Here is a 26,490-nt window from a genome sequence, read left to right as displayed (position 1 = left end):
CCCTCTCCTGGAGGTGGTGGGATCAAGTCCTGCCCCAGGTACATTGCTCAGTGTTGTGCACTAACCCTAACCTTTATCCAATGTGTCCAATGAGAATTTGCGGAGCGTGGCTTACAGCTCACCTTTGTTGGTCCTATACGACACTACATCTTTACACAATACATAAGATTGTACTGTGTGGGACCGAGATCTGATTTCATTACTAAAATGATTGAGTATCCATCGCGGTACAGCCATCTTAAACTAGTCTTTGTAAATCTGTGCAAATATTCATGTATTGAAAAGACCTCACAATAGTGTATGCTTCTATGGCCCAGTGGTTAAGCTGCAGGGCAATAAAGTCTCCCCTGCTGTGAAAGAGTTCATTTGTCTGTGTGATTGTCTTGTGGTTTTTCAGTAAATTTTATGTAAAATTCCAAAAAGGTCTTTTTGTGTGAACTCAAAACACAAGCACTTTGATTAAAGCCTTTTAATGTTAGACTGCAATGGGAAGCATAAGACCCAACAGTACAGCATGGATTCTTGATGTTAGAACGACAAATAGCTGAGCAAACAAGTTAGACTCACAACTTCTACTAAAATTACTATTATGGTCACACAAAAATACAACTTGTTCAGTTTTTTACATCGAAATTGTTCAAAATATACCACAGAAAATGAACTAGAAACTGTTGACTCAAGTTTAAAATGCCAATCCAACATGACAATGAATTATGCACATGTTTCTCTCAGATGACACTATAAGAGTCAAAGCTGGACCAATAAAGTGTCCCTGGTATATTTACATTCACACTTACACAATAGGAATTAGGAGGATTATCTTGATTTGACTGCTACACAGATGTTATTTACCTTGATGACTGATAATAAATGGAGAGAACATTCGACCACTGTAGGTTTAAACAATATTTATACGTTTGAGCTAAAGATAATACAACATACAATAATGGGAGAAAATAATATTGTTCAAATTTCATTAAAACTACTTTAAAAAAGCTCCATATATATTGCTGGTAATATGTTTCTTTTAAGAAAATATAAATTGTGCGACTGAAGCTTACAATCCGCTGCTGGCAGTGCGCCAGTTCTATATGACCTGCTGGAGGTTGGTCATCTGTAGAGGCACCGTGTGCTGAAAGACTTCCAAATAAAACATTTGACATCTGCGGATGCCTAAATCCCTTGCACCAAAACCACAATGCTGCTATGGCGTTTGTGACGGTGGAATGCAGCAAAGATCACATAATGTGCACAAACAGCAGCACAGTTATCAAATTCATACAGATACATAAATAAGGAGGGGTGGGTAGTCGGGAGTGTGGGGAGAGGTTTAGTGTCCAGTTTAGTCCAGCAGGGGGCTAAGCGGTGCCTCAATTAACATGGTCCAGGGCTCGAAGCAGCTCCTCTCCCTGTAGCAGATACTGGCGCCCCTGCAGAGGAGCATTCACCTCACAGTCGTATCGAGTGAGCTGCGGCAGGCTGAGCGGAGAACAGCTGTCTGAGCAGCCCAACAGCCGGCTCGCCAGATCTGCAACGTAGGATTTGTTTTAGTCTTGGTGCAAAATAAGACAATTTTACCCAAGTTGAGTTTATTCACCTGAAGGAAGCACGGTCCGCTGCACTGACTCAGGGGCCTTCTGTTTTTTAAATGGTTCCGGGAGCAAAGAATCCTATAGGAAAATCATCAATGTTCATTATGCAGTCCCAAAACGTAAAATGAAATGTCATTTTTTTATAGAAATGCAAACAAAGGCTTCCTTACTATTGCTTTCAAGTCATCCATCTTTCTTTTCCTCTGTGCATTTTGAGCAGCCTGTGTTCTGAGGGACACTTCCATGTCCAACTGTGGGGTTCTTAAAAGTGCACCATGATAACAAAGTGAGTAAAAACCCAACATGAACACATTAAGAACTAGTGTTCTGGGTGGTGGTTACCTCTTGGAGATGGTAGCAGGGTGAGGAACGCTGACAGGACCAGGCAGTGCAGGAGACAGTGTGTGGCCCTCTACTGGGGAGTTGGGGTAACTGCTTTCTGTTGTCACTTGCACAGGAGGCTTCTCCATTGGTTTGTCTGGTCCACATGTCAAAGGCTCTCCTGCCAGGCTCAGCAGCTGAAAGTCATCATCCATCGGTATGTATGGGGCCAACATCTCCAAATCCAAATCTTCAAATGCCTATACCCAAAAAACAGAAGTCACAGAGGCCACATGAGTCAACAGTAGCAAGAGTTTATCAAAGAACATGCAAAACACGTGAGGCACAGTACCTGCTTTGTAAATGGAGTCTTTGGTTCAGTATCAATGGCAAACATTTTCTCAACCAAGTCTAATTTGAATTCAGAGTTCATATCAGTTTCCATCAAAGAGAACTCCAATGAACTTTGATCCTAAAAAGAACAAAGCCATGAAGTATTATGCATAAGACCCAGAGTGTGTTACTGGAGTGTGGCCTGGCTGTACCTGAGCAGGGCTGCTGTGGACAGGGTTGCACTGAGCAGGAGCATAGCTCTCTGCTTTGACCATCTCAGTGGAGGGGTCAGTGTCGGCGAGCGGCTCACTGGGGGGCAGCGGAGACAGGGGAAGGGCTAGTTTGTCACTACTGGAGGGTAACATTACATCATTATAGACCGGGACCTCCTTCAGGAGCTGAATTTCGGAATCTGAATAACAACAAAAACAAGCTTATGTTAACCTTTTGTGCACCAACTAGTCTATATTGTTTGTTTTGTTTCGGTGAGGGCACAAACCTGGGCAGCTGAAGTCCAGGGAGATGAAGGTGTCCCCAGCAGCAGGGGCCAGCAGAGTGAGGGCTTCAGGTTCCTCTTTGAGCTGATCATACAGACTGACCAGCGGCTGAGCCTCAACACGGGTGAAGAGTTTGACGACATCCAGTTCAGGGACCTTCTGATCTTTGGAAGGAGTTGGTGCCAGCTCCGGGCTGCTGTCCTCCACAGCCTCCAGCTTCTCCTGCTCCTCCAGCTCTTCTTTCATAGGGTTCAGGTCCTGCGTCTGCTCCAAGGACAGGATCAGTCTCTCCTCTTCAATGCCACTGAGTCATCCACATGGTAAACAATCAGTAATAACACAAACTACGTTGCAACTCACACTCCCAAAGCATTACGCATACCTGAGCACAAAGTTGACACAGACCACACACTGAGGCTGGGAGTTCTTGTTGTTATAAATAACGGTGGCCTGAGTCTCCACCCACACAAAGCCTCCTTGCTTGGCCAGCATACGGTACTGTCCGGTGCAGACCTGGCCCTTGGCAAACACTACAAAAGCAAAGTTGGAATAAGTTCACAGACTACATTATTACTGTTCCTGGTCGTGTTGCTGCTTACAGTTGTGGTGGGTCTTGGTGAGGTGGTCCGAGTCCAGAGCATGGTAGTATTCATAGACTGATCGGTTCAGCAGGTCCTCTGGCTCATATCCCATGAGCTCTGTGATCCTACACAACAGAGGATGAGAGCTTAAGAGCTGCAGTGCCTGTGCTCAACAACATATGGCACGAGAAGCATCATCAGATCAAGAGTCAGTGCTTTTGAATGGGACTGACCTTTCATCACAGTAGGTAAACTTCATGTCCATGGTGTGGCGACTGAGGAAGGTCTTTGTGTCGAGAGGAACCTCAATGTTGGACGGGTGAGGGATGGGGTCACAGATCAGCACCAGGTATGGCACAGGTGGATCCCTTTGCCCTTTAGAACTGTCCTCCGAAAGGTCTTCAAAGACACGGACATGCCCTGAGCAGCGCAACACCTGAATACATCACACAGTGTCTAAGTTAGCAAAGACCCTTTTCACTACGAATCCTGGAAACTATTTAGTCTCTTATCTGTGCAGCTGTTTTTACTCAACCAAGTATTGCATATGTTTCTGTAATTTCCTTTTCTGCGTGTGTTAGTGTTGTGTGCCTAGTCAATGATGAGGTTCAGAGAGGACTGGCTCCTACCTTCCATGTGGCTGACTTGACATTGACAGTGCGGCCTCTGCTTGTCAGAGTACATTTCATTCGCAGAAAAAAGTCGCGCTCTGTGTTGGCCTCCTTGGCTTTTTTTGAGCCTGAAAATAAAAAAGGAAGGATGTCGTTTCAACAGAGGAAATAAGCTTCTGTGATGTTGAGCTGATGGAGCTGCTGCTGCTACCGGCAAACGGCAGCACACTAACCTAACCTCCAGTTGTTGTTAACATCTTTTACTGATCCACCATGATAGAGGTACTGCCCTGAACTGAGCTCGATGAGGCTGATATATCAATGTCAATCACAACCATCAGAATTTGAAGAGAGAAGATAAGGTTATAAAGAAAAAGAGTGTGTCTTGACTTTCCACACGAACGGACCGCACCCATAAACTTAACAATGTGGGCTGCTTTTAAGACCTCTTGGCAAACGTGAAATAGAGCTGAGATGTGTTTGTATGAATATTGGATAAAAGAAAACTTGAGAGAGAGTTAATGTATGGGCCCGCACCTGTTCTGTGGACGAGCATCTCCCGGAGTTCCTCTTGGTCACAGGGATGAGTGAAATCAAACACACTCAGTCCAGTCAGATCAAACTGCACACAAGAGCAGAGGAAGTCAATAATATTAAAAACAACCATATATTTATAAAACATGTCTGTGTGCAACAAGGAGGAATTATATAATGTAATAAACATCATCATTACAAGGCATTAACAACTGTACGGGAGGAGGAGGTAAGTGTTTAAATGAATGAGTCCAGGCAACTGAAAAAACAAGCCCGCAGATCCTATGGGACTTGCCTGTGCCAGCCCAAGGCATTTGTTGATGTTCTCCGACAGATAGATCATATCTCCATCTTCAGACAGCACCATGAGGAAGCCTTCCAAAGCCTTCAGGTACGAGTTGTTGAACTGCACATCCAGGTCAGATTCCTCCACCTCTGACCCCTCATCTATGAGACAAAATCAGTTACCCTCTGCATCCATTTGTATGTTTCAAACTGTCCGGTATAAAACAGTTTATAGCAGAGATATCTGAGATGAAGCTAAGTACTGACCAGTGCTGAGCAGCTTCCTCATGCGCAGGTAGCTGATGGTCAGTCTCATGATGGAGGCCTTGTCCAGACTGGAGCTGACACTGTGGGGCAGAGGCAGCTGCTGGGCCAGCTCATAGAACACCTCCGACTCCTTCCCACGACGGCACCTCGCTGCATCTCGGGACTTCTCCTTCCGCCGCTCTGAGCTGACTCTGTAAAAACCAGGAGCAGGTCAGCTGCAGGTACAGGCCACTTCCTGAAAGAGGTCCAGCAGGTGAGAGATCAATGAGGTCAGTGCAACCCCTGAGGGAGAGGCTAGGTCAGGACTGCAGGGCACACTGCTCAGTGAAACACCCTCCTCACGCCTCACAAGACACTATATCCGTCTCTTAAATTCAGGGAAGTGTAAATCAAAAGAAAGAAAGGTGTAAATCATTCAGAAAGCTTGAAAAATAATGGCCATATGTGCATTTTGTTTTCTGTTGTTTTTGTTATCAGTAAAGGCAACATTTCTAAAATGGCTTCACTCAGTATAACACAAAAGTAACTTTTCTAAAATATCCCTCATCTCCACAGAAACCATTAGTATTGATGTGTCATGGTGTACGACTGTCAGGTTTTCAAACGAGATAATGGACCACACAAGTAAATTTAGCCTATTGTGTTTCCAACCTTGTAGCTCGAAGAGGCTTTTAGCAAAGAATTATGTCCACAACCGATCCAATTAGAGCCAGGAACAAAACACGAAACCACATCATTAGAGTGAGAAAGTGGAGAACGAGGGGTCAGTGGAGAGGGGAACGCTGAGGTATACAAGGGTTCATCATCATCATCATCCAGAAATGACTTGATGGCACTATAATGTATTTACAATTATCTCTGTGTGAGAACAGGAGTCTGAGTTCTGCAGACCAGACAGAGGCTCACATCTTTGGGGTAAAATTTGCACAATCATTTGAACAACTACACAATTTTCATCATTATCCGTTTCCCATGAAATCAAAGGCAAGTCCCGGTGCCCAGTTATATAACCAATGCACATGGCCATACATGCACGTCGGCTCTTACTGCTGGACAGGACCAACGTCAAGGGACTCGGTGGCATTATGTAAACAACAGCGCAGCCGTAGATGCAGATCGTTTTGAGCGCACATAAACAACCCAGTGCAAATTTAGGAATATTTGGGGACACGCCACCTTGCTCTCACAGGACAAGAGTGCGTCACAACTGTTGAGCTTGAACGCAAACATAGCCTATCGTTACATAACACCTCTCGGTCTCAGAGTACAAGTACAGCCCTGACCAAAATGGGATTATCTCAAGCTTCCCGTCTCTCCGCAGAGACAAAGTACCAACGCTGAGATAATATGAATACGTAAAACAAATATTCAAATAATGCTGCTATGTTCAAGTCCACTTTTAGCATCATCTTTAAATACAATTATAATGTAGTTTCCGTTTGGTCAATGTCGTTTTAATCAATAAAAAGTATCACAACACTCCATTATCAAGTATGGCTGTTTTGTCCTTGGATTGAACAGACCGAGTAGTAACTTGTGCTCATAAATACCACACGCTCCAGTTCTACCTGGATGAGACAAGCCCGGGCCCGCCTGTTGCCTTGTTGGGATGATGCAGGTCATTCTATTGTGTACAAACAGTTACTGAAGGCGCATAAGAGACCGGCTGAAACAAGATCCCCCGGGTTTAAATGGGGCGGAACATAAGCCTGCACAAACTAATGAAAACTTTTATGGGTTGCAGTTTAACATCTTCAAACAAAATACCCTGTCTCCTCTCCATGGGGTCTTTTTATGCAGAAAACCTGCCGTAGTTTAGATCTCAAACATGTTCTGAAATGCAGGTTTTTTTCACATCACAACATGTTTTGCTAATCATTCAGCCCTTTACCCAAGAGACACATTTTGGCTTTTGTCCTTGAAGCTATAATCTTCCGAGGACGCACAGCTGATGAGTGTGTTTATTGTCTTTGGCCCAAACCAACGAAACATTAGCTGACCCACATTTGTCAAACTGCAGAGTCTTGCCCTAGCCTAGCGTGACATTAGAAGTCACGAACGTAATGGCGGTACCTGTGTTTGCAGTGAAGCCCTGTGTTTACAGTAAGTACACACTGAAGTACACACTGGGCCACAGGCTAAACAGAGACAGCCTTTTACACATTTTAGGAGAAAACGGAAGTCTAGCGGGCGACGTGTCCCTGTCTCACCTCTCTGCTCCCTCTCGCGCTACTGTGGAAATGTACTGAGCAGCTCCACATTGTTTTGATGCTTCCTTCCCTTCATTGTTTATTTGGAAGACGCCTGCTGAGCTCTACCTGATGTGATCTCTTCCAAGGACGTACACGCGTTCATAGTCTTTGGAAAGTAACGCATGCCTTGTGTCACAGCCTGCACAATACATCACCAAATGAGTATGTTCTGTTCATAATGGGACTGACTATCCCAATCACAGGGAGACACATTACATCTTTGATTGACAGGGAAATTATTAAACACTGTAAAAAAGCTCAAGAAGCTGGTCTATGCAGGATATGTCCTTTAAAGATGTGCAATTCCGATACAAAAAAAATAATTCAAACGCATGGCTTGCTCTGCTTGAATCAATCTGTTATCAGTTTGGCTTTAGGGCCTTCAGAACTAACCTTTGCTCTTTCCTGTGAGGATCAACTGATTGATTTATCGGCTCATTTAATAAAGCGTCTATCGACTGTTCTGAAGCCACCAATGAGTAAATCTCTGTACACTTTTCTGCTCCTGCTGACGTCAGGGCGTAGTGATTAAGAGGAGACAGGTTCAGTACCTCACAGCTCTCTGGGGTCTAACAGAGGTATGGCAAAAAAAAACATAGAATCACATCAAAACATCATAATTTTACTTCCTGAAATGCACAATGAGTGACTTCCTCATTGTGCGTCAAAGCTGCAAGACAACAGACTGATTGCCTGTCTAATCGGAAAGTTTAGACACTATACCAAGTATATTGGCACCTTCACTCTGGGCCATTGTAGCACAATGCTTTGAACAGTTGCAATTAGCAAAATGGCCCTCGGGTATGTTTACAACTCAAGTGACCATCAGTTGAACTCCTCACTTTGTTATTTAAAAAACAAGCTCTCTGCCACCAGACCACGTCCACCAGTGGCACGACATTGTTCCCTTCAGGTACAACCAGACTAACAAAACATCAAGGTTAAACTGGGGACGTATTTCTTTAGGATTAGAAATAATAAGTAACGTATGTAACATACCTCGAAATACATTTTTCTCTACCTTCAAGTATTTCATGTATGAGTTTGCATGTAATGGAAGCACGAATGGCATAATGGTTCGGACTCGTGCTTCACAGCTAGAACGTCCCGGGTTCGATTCCCACCTGGAAGGGGTCTTACTGTGTGGGGTTTGCATGTTCTCCGGGTACTACAGTTTCCCCAACCACTAAAAACATGTACAATAGATTAATCTTCCAGCCAGGGGTTTCCGACTGTTACCCTGGCTCCACATCTGGAGATGGGTCCCCGAGCGTCCGGCCTACGGTTGCCGATTGCTCCCCCAGCATCATTGAGGATGGGTCAAAAGCAGAGGAGGTTTCCCTACAGAGGTACTTTATTAGTATGACCTGTATGTTTTTTGCAGTCCGTTTCTCTGTCCTCACCGGTGGTTTCTGCAGCGTGCAGAGGTATACAAAGCTTCAGGGCTCATGTTGCCTCCACTACAACTCCATTCATAACCATAATGCATAGCGGATCAACTTTTTTTTTCTTTTTTTAACAATAAAAGTTGTAATACAGGAAATCCAAAGTCGAAGGTGTTCACGGCAATTTAAAAGAACCTGAATAATTCCTAATGATGATATGTCAAGATTACATTTTACAAGGGACCCTTTACTTTAGGGGTGTGTGGATGACAGCTGTAGGACAATCTGCAGTGGAATAAAAGTAAAACACTTTTTAAGGTTAAGTGGGGCTCTGCCTGAGGTCAAGCAGTCACTCTACACTGGGACAGGTCCATAAATCAGCTTGTGTGGTGCCACTGGCATTAATCATTAGCAGTTTTAGGAAACTCAAATGAGAAGTTCGAGGCCAGTAGTATTCAGTAGTACACACTATGCATCATTAGGTGGATTGCTGGCTTGATGTAACTAAAGCCTTACATTTACACAGCTTCGTCTTGTGTGGATTTTAATTAAGTGATTTGACTCATGATTAGAACATTTCAAGCAAATATTAAGATTTGGCCTTAGCGTGATGTCTTTAAACAGCAAGACAAAAACAAAACAAAGCGTAGCACAACTGTCGAATTCACCAAACCAAAGTCAGCAGCACTTTGTTACTATTATGAACAGCTCAGGCTTATTAGTGTTTTCCGTGTTTTTTGTTATGCTAGCTTAGCGCTACGATCACAGCGTCGCTAGCCTAAGCATTAACTCATGCTAAACTAGTGTAACCTTGAAACAAAGCACACAGCACTCGGCCATGTTTCCAGAAAAAACAACAACATCTGACTTAGTTACACATATTCAGTGAGCAGAAAATAGCGCTTTTACGGTCAGTCTTACCTTTTTTTCTCGGGTATAATTCCAGCGTCCATTTCAGGACGAAAGGACCAGAGTTGAATCTCCCGACCTGTCGCAGTACGGGCCCACTAAGATAAACAAAAATGATCGTTTTTCCTCACAAAAAGTATCCCTGTATCTGGGACCAGAGTCCGCTTCTGTTTCGAAAGTTATTCAGAGTAGAAAAGGGCCGATAATCCGTCAGTCTAGCGCACAGGCAGTGCCACGCTGGAGAAGCTGAGACAATGTTGCGTCGATGAGAATCTGTGGCTCCTCCCCCCGCCTGCGGGCACGCGCAATCACATGCCTCCATCGTGAACGCGCCTGACACCGGAGTGAACCGGAGAGTGACGTCATAGGACGCTGCACTGGCATCCCGTGGGACCCAACAAGAGCGCGTCAAAGGAGGCAAATGCTCTACAGCCAATGGGGAAGCGATCATCTTTTTGTTCAGCCCCCAAAGGGCATGGGGAACACAACAACAACATCAGACACAAAACGTGATTAAATCTTATAATGCAAGTCCATATTTTGCTTTGGCTATTTTGTGTCATTGTACTGTCATGGGGTAGTTTTTTGTAATAACTATCATCTTTCAAAAGATGACTCAACTTGAGCCAATGTATATCAGCCAATTTATAGTGCCTATGAATAAACAATCCCGCATTTAAAAAGACCTGAGGCAGAGTCACTCTTTAGTTTGAAATCAGCCACGACCACCTGAACAAAAATCAAAGTGTCTTAGTTCAATAATCTTTGTTGCACACATCATAGACTATTGGGGGATTACTGAGCTTTGTCTAATCCATTGAGATCAGTCCCACCTTTTGTTTGAACAGGAATGTGGGTCAAGAGTACAATTTGGCTAAGCCTCAAATATGTAAACAAACAATAAAAAGTGAAACGCTATTTCGTTTGAAAATGTGACCTGAAGCAGCATTCAGTGGGTTCCTGGTTATTCCCAGCAGATAAATAAACCACAGAGACAACCAACAAGACTTTAACAACGACTTTGTCCTAAAAAGGATGTTGTAACAGGCCTAACAAGAAAGTCTGCTGGCCATTTGTATGCACCAGGACCCCCACCCAGTGAGATGCCCTGGTGAGACTTGTGACTTGTGACGACCCTTTTATGGGAAGAAAGTGCCTAAGAGGACAGACAAGAGAGCCATTACTTTAACTGCTGAAAAGCTTCAGGGCACAGCATTACCACATTCAGATGGCAACAGCACGACATTGTGAAATCTCCAAACTTCTGCCCATTGCCGTACTCAGTGAATCATTTCTTGAGTTTGCGTTCAAACAAACTGACACATCACTCTTTACACACCCCATTGCTGAGAAACGTTGAAACACAATATAATTTCCCAAGAATGATGATTCAAAATACAAGGTTTGAAGTTAAAATCACTTGAAACAAAGGCTCACCATAGATTAATTGTTGGTTTGGAGATTTTTAAACCACAGTGCCATGCCAAGTTATGTTGAATTTTATCTGAAATGGCAACATCTTCTTCTAAAAGTTAAAGCATAAAGCATCTGTAGAAAAAATATGATTGTGTAAGAATGGGCATCAGGAGGACATTTGGCACTGCTGGTGCTTGTTACAGTTTAGTTGCTCTTGTCTTGCTAGAGCACCTCAAATATTCCGTAATGTGTCTTTAAAGGCAAAGTGACAACAAACCACTTGTTTGTGCTTCAAAAGTGCTTTTTTTCACTTCAACAAAAAGCAAACTTCATGAGTAAAAAGACAATATACAAATAAAATAGAAGTCAAAAAGGCATGTGAAGTCACTATTTGCCATTGACACGAGTTCCTTCTGTGCAGCTTGTGGTCTGGTGAAGTCTTGTCCATGAGGAATGTGGCAGTCCTTTGCTGGATCGTACATGGCATTGTATGGGTGGACTGGAGTCACTGGGCTTGCAGTAGCTCCGCAGAAGTGAAGGAGAAGTCCCTGAACTCGTCCTGGTTGACTGATGGGATGAGAGGATCCTCCATGGGGGTCAGAGTGGGCTCCTCCTGAGTGAAGTCCGGGTCAAAGTTGTTCACATCTTCAGGTGTTTTCTACAACACGAAATAAATCTGTTAGTGGAGACAACGTTGGGCACTGAAACATGCCATCAATGGACTGAAAGCACGGCTGTGGTCAACATATTTAAGGTTTCATTAAAGTCAATGGATCATAATGAGTCTGGTAATGATGCATCACTTCCATCCAGTTGCACTGACAGGCTACAGTAGTCATTATGAGTCAGTTTGCTGTCTATGCATGACCGTAGAAGATAATGAGACTTGTTGTTAATGTAGTGACATACTCCAGAAGGGTTTTAGGAACTCTGTCTTACAAAGGTAGTTTAACAGAGTTTTCTTTTAACTGTTTGTCCTAGACTGAGGCTTGAATTACATCTGTCTGGCTGTGATACTAACCTCCATGTTACAGCTTGATCAAGATGCTTTATCATGGATCTGAAATTATCTGTGGGAATTACTTAACTATGAACTAGTCTATGAACTAGTTTTCACCTCCGTTGATACAGAAATGCACTCACAATCCGTGGTTTGAACGGCGGCTCTATCTCTTTGCGGTTGAGTTTGTCCCAGTCGATGCTGCAGAAGAACGGGTGACTGGTGACAGCACTCTCCCCCTCTTCAGAGGTCACACAGCCCAGGCGCCGAGCTGGGTTCTTGGTCAGCAACTATGGGTGAGACATGCAGACTAAGCAACTTACAGTACTCACAGCAGGCTAAAACTCATATTCTGTATTATGGTATTATTTTAGCATAAATGATAAAAAGCCAAAGGTACATTTACAACGAGTAAGGGTTAACAACGTCTTTATATTTGTCACCTCCTGACATACAGAATGTAGGTCAAAAGACTTTTTTATTGCATAAATTAAAGGGAAATTTGTTGACGCACAATTCAGTTGACTCACACACAATGCATTATTACACAAGATCAAATAGTACGGCTTACACAATTCTACAGTGTGCAAACAACTCAAAACACTGTCACTTTCAAACCTCTGTAATGTTTAAATTTTCATAGTGTTTTGGAAATGAGTTCAACTAGTTCCCACCATGTCTGGACAGCATCCAAAACAACATACAGCCACACCCCATTTTCCAATTTAAAACAAGTGCTCCGCTTGTTATATTTGGACGCTCCCATTGGCATCAGCTTCTGTTCGCCCGAGGACAGTGTCATCCCCAGAGTCACAACACAAATCACACATTAAAACATTACCTGTTGAACACAGGTGCTCTGGGCTGGATTAGTGTTTAAGGCGGGATGCGGCAGGTGAATCATCATTATCATTATTCTTTTTAATTCAGATAGATTTCAATTTGGAACCTTTGCTATAAATGTATGGGCATAATTGTAAGACAAAGTGTTCTGCAATTTTCCATCTTGAAATAAGGCATTAAAATAAACATTTTTTTTTTAAACTAAAATGTATATTTGCGTGAGAGGGCGAGTGAGCGCTGCTGTGGGTTAGGTGTCTTAGCCAGTCAGGTGCTCTTCCAGGATCCGTACGCCGAAAAAAGCTGGGTCTGAAGACAAAAAATGTGTTCGTGGCAGCAAAATCTGAACAATGGATAGAGACAGGTTTAGATTTAAGGGTATATTTTGTTGACATATTAGATGCCAAGATTTTTTTAGGGAGGATTTTGGTGGGAAAAAAAGTCTATGAAAATAAATAAAATTTTGCCTTTTTTAAATGTATTTTTTTATTTCAAGAAATCCAGTAAAGAATTAAATATAAACAAATCCTTCTAAAAAGCTTCAAAACATTGTTAAATGTATGACAGGAAGACTAGTTTCTATGGGTGTCGAACTCATTTGGGTCATGGGCCGAAGTCCAGCTTCCTTGGCGGGTCGCATTTAACGTGATAAATATGCCCCCGCATGTTTATAATGTAAACAAGAAAATACTATTGAGAGAACAATTTTTCCAATTAATTAAATATATTGAGCTGTGATTTTAAAATGTGCTGTTTTAGTCAAAAGCCCGGGTCTGTAATAATGATGGTTCACACTTGTATTGCGCTTTACAAGCATGTGTCATAAGTTTCTCATCGTACACTATCGTCATTGTTCATTCACTTCACACTCGGTGGTGGTAAGCTACTATTGTAGCTACAGCTGCCCTGAAGAAGACTCTCAATTTACCACTTGGATATAATGTGTTGTTTTTGCCCTCTGCTGGACAGAGGGCACTAATTTATTTAAGTTGGAATGAGTATTCTGGTTATTTCCTTCAACATTCATAACTCCACACAGGAAAGGGCTCTTTTTTTGACATACTCAGGAATTTATGCTCTACAAGTCGGTGTTCAGATTAAATCATCTTCTGGGCCGGATTTGGCCCACAGGCCGCCAGCTTGACATGTCTTTAAGAGGAAGTGCCGTCCACTCAATGGGACAGATGCCATATACGGAGAAACATTGAGTCAGTTAGTAACAAAACATATTTCTTTGTAGTAGATCAAGTTGTTCTCAGGTGAAAGTGTGTGTAACGAGAGCAAAATAGTACAAAAACTAATAAATAAAAATAAAAACACTGAGCTATTGCATGCGGTGTCTTCCCTTAAGTAGACCAAGGTCATGCATTCGAGGTACATGAATATACTCCATCAACATTGCCTTGCTACATTTGAAAAGGAGTTCAAAGAGAGCTCAAGGGCAGACAAAATTGGATTTGACAACCTGAGAAAAGGATATGTGCCTGCTTTGATAGACATCACGAGGCCAGGCTTTATAAGCTCTCAGGGGGTGGCTGGCCTGCACAGACTTGAATTCTGCAGGAGATGAGGCGCTGATGATGGGAGATTCCACACACTGTACACTTGCACTTGTGGAGCCTGTTAGGAATGTTCAGTGCGCTGCCTCACTGGTACAGAGTTTCACATAACAACAGAACACACTGAAACTCATTACAGCTATGCACAAACATATGTACCAATAACTCCACTACATTCAAAAAACGCTTTAGAGAACATGCGCCGGCCCACTAAACCCTTATGTAAACAGCTTATGCAATAAAAGAAATCGAATCATGACGCGGTATGTTTATATAGGGCATATATGTGTGCACGGAGGGAGTCATTGAACGGTGTCTAAACATAGTTATGCAACATTCAGAGCACACAGCTGGACACTTTGCACAGTCAGACTCAAGGTTGCGATACAGATGCACATGACTGTCTCTGTACTATCTGCACTTGGGGAGAAGTCAATATGTGAAACACCTTTGTTTTTAGAACTAGATACACAGTGTTTATGAATGGTTTTAGTAAGTGCAGTGCTTGTTTCAACAAAACTTTAATATTAATAAAATATTCTAAACGGCTGATTATTGAAATAAAAGTTAAAATTATGTTTTTAGTTTTGTGTTTTACTTTTGTTTCCTTGGGCCTCTGAACCCTAAAATAACAAAACAGCGCCTCTTGTATGAATGAAAGTACATGTGAAATCGGTGTATTCAGGAAGTGGACGTGAGACTGACCGCTCTGAGGATGCTGACGGCCTCCGCGCTGAGCCACGATGGGTACACGATCTCCTCTTTAAGGATGGACTCAAACAGGTCGTCTTCATTCTCCGCCTCAAAGGGGGCGTGGCCCGAGAGCATCTCGAAGAGGAGCACGCCAAGGGCCCACCAATCCACCGAAGGCCCATACATCATCTCCTGAAGGATCTGGGAACATATGCCAACATCAATGCAGAGTCAACAAAGTGAGTGTGATGAAATATCGGCTACAGCAAAACAATAATCTAATCTGATCTAAATTTGGGATATTTGTTTAGAATACGCTTTATGTCCCCATGTGGTGTCGACGGGAGACACTGACCTCTGGGGCGATATAGTCTGGTGTTCCACAGAAGGTAGCTGTGGCTCCTCCTTCAAAAATGCCCTCTTTACACATGCCGAAGTCTGCCAGTTTACAGTGGCCGTCTTTATCCAGCAGAACGTTGTCTAATTTTAGATCTCTGAAGGAAAAAAAAACAAAAAACAAATGCAGGTAAGGTTTGTTTATGTGTCATTATACATGAAAGGTAAGCTAATTAAACTTAAGGGCAGAGGTATGTGGTGCTAAGGCTTAGGAGAAAGGGCTGATAGTTAGTGAGGAGGCGTTACATTCATAATATTGACAATGTTGTTGAGGAAAACCATGGTATTTACAGTACAATTTTCTATGTAAGCACAAGCCCCACTGCACAACTGTAGTGGTTGGTTCTTGTGCTTCACAGCTGTGCGGAGTTTGCATGTTCTCCCTGAGTCTCCGCAGGTTTCCTCTGAGTTTTCCGTTTTCCCCTTTCACTAGAAACAAGTACAATTAAGCAAAGAGTGAATGAGAGTGTGAGTGAGTGGTTGGTGGTGGTCGGAGGGCCCGATGGCACAAATTGGCAGCCTCACTTTGCTAGGCTACCCCAATGGGCAGCTGTGGCTACAACAGTAGCTTGCCACCACTGACTATGGCATGAATGAATAATGACTACTGACTACAGTTTAGCGCTTTGAGAAGCTTTGTAACACAGGCTTGAAATGCGCAATACAAGTGTAAGCCATCATCAGGTATTTTACAGTCATAATAGGACGAGGATAAGGCTGCACTGGTCTGCACGCTCATTCTCTGATTATTTTTGGTGAGGGCTACGTGTGGCCTTGAGAGCAAACAGTCATGCTATGTTCTGCGGGCCGCACATAAAGATCTAATTATGGGCTGGATTTACTGACCACATGATGCCTCTTTAACGGCACCCTCTATACTGGAACATCGCCCAATGATCTTTGGCTACAATATTGTGAGATACAACAGTACATTTTATTCCAGTATTTTACAATATTTTAATACACAAAATGAAAGTAAAAAAGCAGGCAGGCAAACAGACAGAGTAGAGTAGAGTAGAGTAGAGTAGAGTAGAGTAGAGTAGAGTAGAGTAGAGTAGAGTAGAGTAGAGTAGAGTAGAGTAGAGTAGAGTAGAGTAGAGTAGAGTAGAGTAGAGTAGAGTAGAGTAGAATAGAATAGAATAGAATAGAATAGAATAGAATAGAATAGAATAGAATAGAATAGAAAAGAAAAGAAAAGAAAAGAAAAGAAAAGAAAAGAAAAGAAAAGAAAAGAAAAGAAAAGAAAAGAAAAGAAAAGAAAAGAAAAGAAAAGAAAAGAAAAGAAAAGAAAAGAAAAGAATAGAATAGAATAGAATAGAATAGAATAGAATAAAATAAAATAAAATAAAATAAAATAAAATAAAATAAAATAAAATAAAATAAAATAAAATAAAATAAAATAATAGACTAAATCAATCAATTGCATCTATCTCTTCATGTTCATGAGTTGGATAAAGGGGCAGTTTTCCCGTGTAATGTCTTGTCATTGGTTGGCAAAATCTCTCACTGGTATTGAAGCACTGCATTTGTCTGACAAGTAGTTGGTCAAAGGTAGGAGAATCCTTAGCCTCTGTAACTCCCACCTGTAGATAATGCCCTTGTTGTGGAGAAACATGAGTGCAGAGGTGATCTCGGCAGCATAGAAGCGCGCTCTGGGCTCCTCAAACTTCCTGGACTTCTGAATGTGGAACATGAGGTCTCCTCCGCTCACAAACTCCATCACAAAGAAGAGTCGGTCCTGAGGAAAGCAGACACTATGGCATGAGCAGCTGTACTAACACGCATGACTTCTAACTTAGGGAGTAATCACACAAGATAATCCTCGGGCCATGGCTAGTAGTTATTGATCGTTAGTTCAAATATACATAGATTTCTTTGGACCATGGGAGGAAAGGAAAACTCAAGGTAACACAAAGAGGACAGGCCGTCTTACATCTCCTGTAGACTGGGATATGTGCTGAAATCTATTGTCTTTCAATATATGAAACCACTTATGTAACAGGAGTCAGAGGCCATGGCTGAACTAATCCCTCCGGTCTCTACGCATGCTTTAGCCTGGTTGCCCTCGCTCGTTTTTTATTTTGATCAAAGAAGTAGGTCAAACTTAGGGACAAGGTGTTTTTTAAAGAGCTGACATTTAACCTGCTGCAAGCAAGATTCCCTGACAAACTGCTGCCATCTACTGTTTGGAAAAGCAATTGCAAATACACTAAATAAAAGTGTCAGCAAAGTGCAACTAAAAAACACCAGCTCACCCTAGATTCAAAAATTATTATTGTTATTGTTATTATTATTATTATTATTAATAATAATAATCTAATTTCACACGTGTTGAGACTTACAGGCGTCTGAAAGCAGCAGTGGAGCTGGGTGAGGTAGGGGTGGCAGCGGGCGAGCGACAGCACCCGCTTCTCAGTCATGGTGCACTCCACGTCGTCGTCCTGCAGAATGATGTCCTTCTTCAGCACCTTCACGGCGAACACCCGCTCCGAGTCATTGAGCCGCGCCAGCATCACCTGCACACAGGAAAGGCAACGTCCCACAATGACAAACAAACAGCTGCAGCCAGTTAGATATTACAAGACAGGACAAGAAGGACCAAGAAGCTGGTCACCTCTCTGTCCATCGCGGTTTCTATTTGCATTTTGAGGTGTGAAATTAAAAGAAAGATGCCATTATTGACTTGTCCATTTATTCTTTCATCACTTAATCTATTTTTTTTTAGTTACTTTTTCTCCCCCTTGTTTATATCACAGTTTTCATTTTCTACAAACCAAAATTAGCGGATTAAAAACTAGGCTAAGGTTTTAGGGGGGTTAAGTTTAGACCTCAGGAAATGTGCAGTCTGCATGTTTTTTTTTCCTTTCCATCTCGGCCCACACAGCTGTGGCTCACACCTCAAACTGCAAACACATGAAAGCACAGACAGCGTGTGAGAATGTCAGCACAAAGTAAGGCTGTGGTGCTCTGCTTTCTAAACTACTCCCATCTAACAGTTTACAACAGTTACGAGACGTGCTGTTGATATCCTGTAACGGATCCTCTAATGGGGTCAAATATTGGTGTTGATACTTTCTTTACCTCTCCCAAGGCAACAACAACAACAACAAAAGATTCTGTGAGATTATTCATTCTGTCTGTCTGCATCCTTCAGTACTTCCCCTCCACACTCATCATGCAAATTATGAAATGATTCTTGCACTCATCTATTGTCTTATCATAACCCAGGATTTGAGCTGTGGGAGACTGTGAAAGTGTGTCACCTTTAACAAGAATAAATGGATATGCACACTCAGTCACCAGCATTTTGTTTGCTTCCAACTAATTCCTGAGCGCTACTATGCATAATTGAATATGACAGGGGAATAACAGAGCCCCAGTCTCTCAAGTGTGCACACACCTTGCCAAAGCTGCCTTTCCCCAGAACCTGGATGAAGGTGAAGTCATTGAGGCCCAGTTTAATCGTGTCAGGCAACATCTCCATACTGTCCCTGCGTTGTGGCGCCATCACCTGGCTGCCCTTAACCTGCGCCCACAACAACACATTCAGGACAGTTCTATGGAGATTAAAGTCATCTTCATTTGATCTGGTCACGCCGTACCACCGAAGAGCGCTTGGAGAGGCCTCCCGGATGAAGACCCATCTCGGACAGCTTATTGGCCAGCTCCACGCTGTTGACGCCGCAACTCGGGGCCACGTTGCCTTTGCAGCGGATGTGAACGTTCATTTTACAAACTGAGGCGAGAAACACACATTATGGAAGAGCAGACAGGGACACAAGGTTGTAATAAAGGGAAAGGGGAGGTGGTGGTTAGTGTTGTATCCAAGTAAAAAAAAAAAATCATACTTTTGCAATGCAAGCCTTGCCGGACAATGCCCCACAGCAGAGAGCCGCAGTGGTCACAGAAGGTGGGAGACTTATAGTTGTGGATGTTGAACTTGTGAGGAACATTGATACTGAAACCTTGCTGTACTGGCTGAAAACACAGACAAGACAGTGGAGAGTTAGAGATGGGTGCACGATGCTGCATATTTTGTACTTAAAGGTTTTCTAGTTTTGTACAGGTTGGGTTGAATATGAGACAGCACATTTTTCTCAGTGCAGCCACGGTTGCTTATTTTAATTTCAGGAACCAAAACTTGTTGTGTTCAGCAAAAATTAACAGTGGAAAAGTATACTATTTGAAAATTTTAGCATGTAACTGGAGATAAAATAGCTTTAGAGGCAAATGCAGAAGTAGAGGAGTTTAAAATAGTGCACACATGCTGGAAGTAAAATTAAAAAAAAGGCATTCTCAGGGAAAATGATTTAATCTATTGGAAACCGTAAGTCTCTTGTGAACTTTCATTGACCTCAAAGGAGACCGGAAACCAAAAAGTACACAAAGTTCAATTAATCGATGGCCGAACGCTCTAACAAAGAGCTTCTGCTGGCTATAAGTCATATGGTGTTTGTGCCAAAGCCCCGCTCTGGACCTGAGGGCAGCTCTCACCTGCTCGATCTCAGTCTTCTTCTTCATGCGCGGACATGCGGTGACCACCAGCTGATGGCAGCGCTTATGAACCACACACGTGCACACTGAAACACACAACAGAAACATGTCACTTCGCTTTGTAATGCTATGAAGTGACATGTGGGAGAACTGTGAGCTTACCCTGGCACTGGTAGCCCTGCTTTCCAAACACCCCCCTGAAAGAGATCAAAACACACAAACACTCAGCATCGGTGAAAAACTCACGGTGAAATGCTACTCTTTCACTATGACTGGGAAAACTTGCTGTAAAATATCCCACACTATTGGTGACTGGATATTTTACATGAGCTACAATGGAATAAGAAAACACTGGACTACAATATGGGGTCCCTTAAACGTGAAAACTCCCATAGCTGATGTGCTGCTCTCATTGAACCCTTCATTTTTGTTTGAACACAGTGAGTGAACAGCCTTTGTGCAGTTTTGAGACATTGAGGAGGACGCGGTGACCGGAGCAGTCCTCACCAGATGAATTCTTTACAGTGGAAGCAGAAGGTGGGCTGTCGGAGAAACGTGGACATAAACTTGTGACCGTTGACTTGGTGGATCTTGCGCCGCACTGCTCCCTGCCGCGTCCTGGTCAGCTCCTTGTGCTGCTCCTTGGGCTGCTTCTGCGGGGGGCGCACTATGGATTCATCTGCAGGCAACCATACAAAATGCTTTATAAGCTGTTGGGAATACTGCACACACAGTTCTGAGTTAGTGCTATGGAAAATAAGTGGCTTAAAGTGAGATCACTTTTGAAAAGGGAACAGTGACGTACAGTATTCTGCTTACTGACAATAGTGAGAAGAAGTGCAGCTCTATGAGTCATTTATGGACTTCCACTTTATCACACATCAGATTGTTCTTACCGCAACTCGCAAATTACACATTAGACTGACAACAGATGAGTTAGTAGCTAGAATATAGTTCCTTAGTATTCCTGTAATACAAAAAACTAAGTGTCACTAACTGTTCAAAGTTGGTAAAAACCTTTATAAAGAATCCAGTGTGGACTTTTTCCCCCCTAGATATATACAGTATATGTATGTATGTTTTTGTTTTTACTTCTTTTTCATTTTAAAACGCAACAAAACAATAAAGGTACATAAATGCATACAATACAACAAAGATCAACTTAAAATAGAATTTACAAATGAAAAGCAGTTGTCCATAAACTTCTTTCTTTTTCCATTGGGGGCTGAGGTTTGAGCCAAGAGATCGTAATCATTTTCTTTGCGATTAAGAGTACGTAGTATTTTTAATTGGGAAATGTTACAATTCTAGCTGAGATTGTGAGGGAATATTCACAAAATTGTCACATTCCATTCCAATGGAATTTCAACACCTAAACAATTGATTTCACTTTGTGTGTCTGTCCAATAATGAATAATATTGGACAGTCCCAAAATGCGTGAGCGTGGCCTCCACCCTGACCACAGCCCCTCCAACATTGGTCTGAGGTTCTTCCAAACTCGGATGTTACAAAGGGAGTTCTAAAAAAAATGTAATTCTAGTTTTCCACTGGAGCTCGAAGGCCTGGCCTTTTTGTTATTTCATGTCCCTCCTGCAGTGTCTGTTCCCAGTCCTCATCCTTCAAAATTATGTTCATCTCCAATTCCCATTTCCCTCAATGTCTAAGGTATTTTCTGTGTCTTCCTGTGATATTTATGTTTATTATTTGTATCTTTTTTTGTTAACTATAATTATATCATTATATTACATTTGTGCACCATGTGTGTGTGTGTGTGTTGTAACCATTTACATCGTAAGCCTTATCCTTTTGGGTCTTTCTCTGAACACAGAAGTGCAGAAAAGCAGTCTCTGCAGTACAGGCTACTACTACACGGTGACTCATTGTTACTTGTAATGAAGCAGACACAGAGGCAGTCATCTGTCCACAGCAGATCACTCACCGTCAGTGAAGGATCCGGTCAGAGTAATCACAGTGTACACTTTTCCCTCTGGCTCCAAGTCAACCTGCACACACATCAGCACAGACCTTTACCCAATGCCATTAAATTCATTTCTAAACAATTGAAATAATTCTATAGTTATATTATTGATGGGCATGGATTTGAAAACTGCGCCCTACAGCACCATCTGAAGTGACGACGGCACAAATATGTTGATACATATTTGTGTGTCAGGCTGAAGGCATCTGGAGCGGGTCAGGCTGGTTCTGCTGGTCCTCGAAACATGTGTGCCCTTGGCTTACAGGTGGCCACGACAGACTGTCAGATTGAGGCTAAAGCCATGCAGTGTTGGTGGTGGTAAATACATAAGGAGACAGACTGTAAACATTTAAACATATTAATAGACTTTTCACAGTCCAGAAAGGATGTCAAACACTAAGCTGGCATTTATAGTTTTTTGGTTGATTTGCGGATTTTCATTGAAAATATAGGATATATAAAAGGATACGCCGTTTTCAGTGTCACTGCCTGAGCTAAAATCCTCCTCACACGCCTGAACAAACGTGGGCTGTATACAATCATGGTATTTATTGATTTGTGTAGAAAGTTTCTTTACACATGAGGCTTTGAATGTACAACTTGTCTCTGGTTTTACTACCAAATAAGATTTTTAATAAAACACACACTCACATGCCAACATCATGCCATCTTCCTCATGTAATATGTAATAATAAACTATGTTTTTTTTAGATGTCTGACAAGATATCTGTTTTTATTCATAGCTGCAAACCATAGAGAGGCAAGAGAGCTATTCGGCTTTTGTCATCATCAAAAGAAATGCTGTGTGACAACATACTGAGTACGTCAAGCCTGCTCCGGATTCTCGTCACAATAGACAGTTACGTGGACGAGTGTAATTACAGTGAGGTAACTTCATATTCTGGTCTATTTAGGAAGAAACTGTAGTTCAGGACTTCTAGAAACCTGTTTGGAAAAGCTTCTCGTCTCTGCTGCTTTGCCTTCACTTATTTATTTTTGATGCTGCTATTGTGCGAAGTTGGGTTTGTTCCAAATGGAGGTGTTAAATGCTGTGTGGCTTCCTGTTTGAGAGTTGTCAGTAGCCTACACCTCGGCCATCCCGCACTTTCCGATCAGAGCGGCAGAAATAAAGGTCGCCGTGACAACTGTGGTTTGGTTTCACCTTGAACTGTGCTGGCCAGTAGCTGCAAACTGGTCCGAGGCCCCCTTCACACACTTTCAGTTTGACACAGCTCATTGGGCACAAACATATCGGTGCACCTCTGTTCCTGTTTTACGTTCATGTGTTAACAGTTAAAAACAGTGCGCTAACTAATGGCGATGATAGTGGCAGGGTTCCTTGGTGGATTGTCTCAGCATGTAAATCCCAGTGTTGTGTTTACAGACGGTGCCACATGAGCCAGAGCGTGCTGATCTGGACACAGGCCAACAGAGAGTGAGAGTGAGAGGCCTGCAGCAGTGAGAGCAAGTGGGATCACACAGATGTGGGCAAGTGCAGGCCCGCAGAAAGGCAACTGACAGTCAGATCTCCTGCAACCTCTCAGCCCACAGCCCCACGGTTTTACAGTTTACAGTTTTACAGGGAGATGCAGGGACCATACAATACCCTCGTAGCAGCAATAGCACTCTGCAATACTGAGAACAGCTAGAGTCGTCGTCTGCTTCCGTGGTTGCACACTGATGAAATAATATTTCAACAATCATGCTGTAATTTCATCTGGGAGCCCATATGTCTTATCTCAGAGTAAAATCTTTAAAAACATCCATATGGGTTGGGCCCTAGAACTACTTAGCACTTTGCTCTGGTGTGGGCGGCTGTAAAGTGAAGGATCATTATTTGCAAATCTAATGTATGGAGTTACAAATGCAAATCAAATTCAACTCCTCGGCCACAATTCTACCACAAGGTCAGGAAAGAAAAGGAAAAAGGTTAAGTAAAAGTTATAGTTTGCTTCATTTTTGAAAAATGTTTTGCCGTAATTTTAAACAACTGATCCATGAAACCCTCCAAACGGTTGATGAGCAACAATAGAACAATTCTCATGTTAATAAACATATGAACATGAATGGTAACAAGAATGAAGGTCTGCTTTCGAGTCGAAGAGCACAACTCCACTATTATGATGACCTGAATGTTGGTTTTGTGCTATTTCTGACGATGTTCATCATGAAATCCTTCTTTGTTGGACTAATTGGCAAAGCCCTAACCAGCCTTTGCATTTGTCTCAGTGCTAATTGTCCCAGTCACATTTGCCCTGCTGTAAAGCTCTGCTCTTTTGTGTGAGCCTCGTCAGTGTGGAGCTGCATCCTCAGGCCCTTTAGGCTCGGGTAACTTTCTACCTGCAGATATTGGTCCACAGCCCCATCGAGACCAGAGCGGGCTGGTGCAGCACAACACTACAGCGAGGAGAGTTATAGGTTAAGTAGCCCCACATGAAGCAGGTGGCCAGAAATATTGCCTTTAAGAGGGAACTAGCGCCTCTGGATGATCACACTTTGTTGAGATGGGTTAAATCGGTTTGTCAGTCATTGAGAGCAGGACGACTCTGACCAACAGGAGGAAGGAGCAGGAGGATACCACTGAATCACGATATGACGGTTTCTCCAAATAGTCCGATTGTGACAGGAATCAGATCACGGTTCGTCTGTTATCGTCAAATCACCCAGCTCCAATTCCACACAGCTGCAACGCATGCTGTTGAGCCTTTGAGCAGGACACTTCAGCTTCAGTGTTGAGTGTGCACTGGTGTGTGAATGTGTGAGTGGTCGGGTGATGCAATGGTACATTTTGCTCAGAAATCCTACAGTAAAATTAACTGATCTTTATTATTATGGTGGAGTACTACAGTGAGGATACTACTGCGGTAGCTTTTTTGCAATTGCTCGAAAATTATATTTTGGGTCAATATTGAGTACTTTCACTTCCAATTTACAGTTGTCTCTTTATGTAATCTCTAAACAATGACTGGATTTAAGGATCTCAAGCCCCAAATGTTGTCTGAAGATTTGTCCACTTCCAAACATACTGGCTGTAGACATTTGTTTGCAAATGCACAAAAATACTGAGATTCAATGTTGGGCTCTTTTCTCTTTTCTCCCCCCTTTTTCTTTTAGAGAAATTCGTTTCCATTTGCCGAGCTTTTATGAACTCTTTGTAAATGTTAATGGTTTCCTATAGTAATCCATAGTAGGCTTCATGTGTCACTCACCCATCCCTCGAAGTTCTCCCCCGTGTTGGATTTCTGCAGCAGCTCTTCAAACTGGATGGTACAGTTGGCCACGAAGTTGTCGTATCCAATAGGTGTCTCGTGGAAGACGGCGAGCTCTATGTGCGTCCCGTCGTTCACGGTCCAGCTGAATTCCTCGTTGTACGTGGGCATGTTGGTCTTCTGTTTGGTGTGAGTCTGCCCAATCTTTAAGTCGTCCACCTTGACCACCATGTAGGGGTCCAGGGCCGGGGGGGCTTTGTTGAAGATGACAGAGTGGCGCGTGGAGTAGGTGGTAGGCTTCAGCTCCACAGCTTCGCCGATGCGCAACTTCAGGTAACCATTAAACTTCATCCTGTCAACAAAGTCCGCAACGAGAGCAAAAAGCACCTCAAGGGAAGGCTTGGTCTCTCGGCTTCACCTCATGTTAGAAAACTACCGAAACAAAAAACGCATATTGTGAAGTCTCTCCTACTTCTTCGTAAAGTTGTGTTCATGCCGAGGTCATTCTTGCCCCGTTCCTTTGCGCAGCGGCGGTGCAAGTGCTGGCCACGGTGAACCTGTTTGGGAGGCTCTACTGTAAATAGGAAGCAACAACACTGCGGTGCACAGGTTCCGCGTTTACTGCGCCCGTGCAGTTGTGGAGCCGAACAGGACTACAAGGACCATGATGCATCGCGCTCTAGATTTCCGCCCTACTTGTACTGGACGTTAAAGCGAGAGTGCCTGACTTTTTGTTGTTGTAAAGAGTAGTTTTTTTGTATTGTGGGGTGGTTCTTCACTTTGCTACCGCTCAAAGCTGCACACAGGCTCGACACGTGCATATAAACAATTTGCTTGAACAAATCAGACATGCAGGAGGAATTGTGAGAGCTAGAAACGAGTTCGGGTCAAAGAAAAAAAATGTTACACGTCACAGCTTTAACTTGCTGTTTGTAGTGGTGGTAAAGGCACGTGCTCGACATAAACGTGACATTACGACCTTTTTTAAAAAAAATTGTAGGATGGCCTTTTAGGTTTTGTGAAAGACCTTATTTTTAATTTATTTTTATTTTTATTTTTATTTTTATTTTTATTTTTATTTTTATTTTTATTTTTATTTTTATTTTTATTTTTATTTTATTATTTTTTTTTATTTTTTTTTTGGGGAGATTTATAGTGCAAGCTTACAAACGACCGAATTGAGGGTGGTGCCAAAAGGTGAGGCTACAGTTAATCAGGCTCATTTTATTTAACATAATTTCATACATATTTTGCTTGTTATAATAAATAAAGGGCAATTCAAGCGACAAAATTGAAAATTCATCCATACATTGAAATGAACAAAATGCCAAACCAAA

General features: G+C 42.6%; 2 protein-coding genes across 2 annotated transcripts; both read right to left on the bottom strand.

Annotated features, from left to right (window-relative positions):
- Positions 1-454: 454 nt before the first annotated feature.
- hif1aa (hypoxia inducible factor 1 subunit alpha a) lies at positions 455-9,873 on the bottom strand. The gene is made up of 15 exons (XM_079574261.1): positions 9,580-9,873; positions 5,022-5,212; positions 4,765-4,916; positions 4,473-4,557; positions 3,954-4,063; positions 3,558-3,760; positions 3,343-3,449; positions 3,126-3,273; positions 2,746-3,047; positions 2,459-2,658; positions 2,266-2,385; positions 1,935-2,173; positions 1,763-1,853; positions 1,598-1,670; positions 455-1,528 (listed from the first exon to the last, which is right to left on the bottom strand). The coding sequence occupies exons 1-15, from the start codon at positions 9,609-9,611 to the stop codon at positions 1,371-1,373; spliced, it is 2,211 nt and encodes a 736-aa protein (XP_079430387.1). The 5' UTR covers positions 9,612-9,873; the 3' UTR covers positions 455-1,370.
- A 1,405-nt stretch (positions 9,874-11,278) lies between these two features.
- On the bottom strand, positions 11,279-25,729 carry prkcha (protein kinase C, eta, a). The gene is made up of 14 exons (XM_079573734.1): positions 25,154-25,729; positions 21,906-21,969; positions 20,473-20,644; positions 20,128-20,162; positions 19,966-20,051; positions 19,320-19,449; positions 19,074-19,207; positions 18,872-18,997; positions 17,814-17,987; positions 17,055-17,209; positions 15,431-15,569; positions 15,088-15,276; positions 12,127-12,273; positions 11,279-11,641 (listed from the first exon to the last, which is right to left on the bottom strand). Exons 1-14 carry the CDS (start codon positions 25,502-25,504, stop codon positions 11,489-11,491), a joined length of 2,055 nt encoding a protein of 684 aa, XP_079429860.1. The 5' UTR covers positions 25,505-25,729; the 3' UTR covers positions 11,279-11,488.
- Positions 25,730-26,490: the final 761 nt, after the last annotated feature.

The sequence above is a fragment of the Gobius niger genome (genome assembly GCF_951799975.1).
Source record: "Gobius niger genome assembly, chromosome: 16".
NCBI classification, from domain to species: domain Eukaryota; kingdom Metazoa; phylum Chordata; class Actinopteri; order Gobiiformes; family Gobiidae; genus Gobius; species Gobius niger.
The sequence above is the reverse complement of the archived record's forward strand: the minus strand, read 5'-3'. Positions and strand labels throughout refer to the sequence as shown.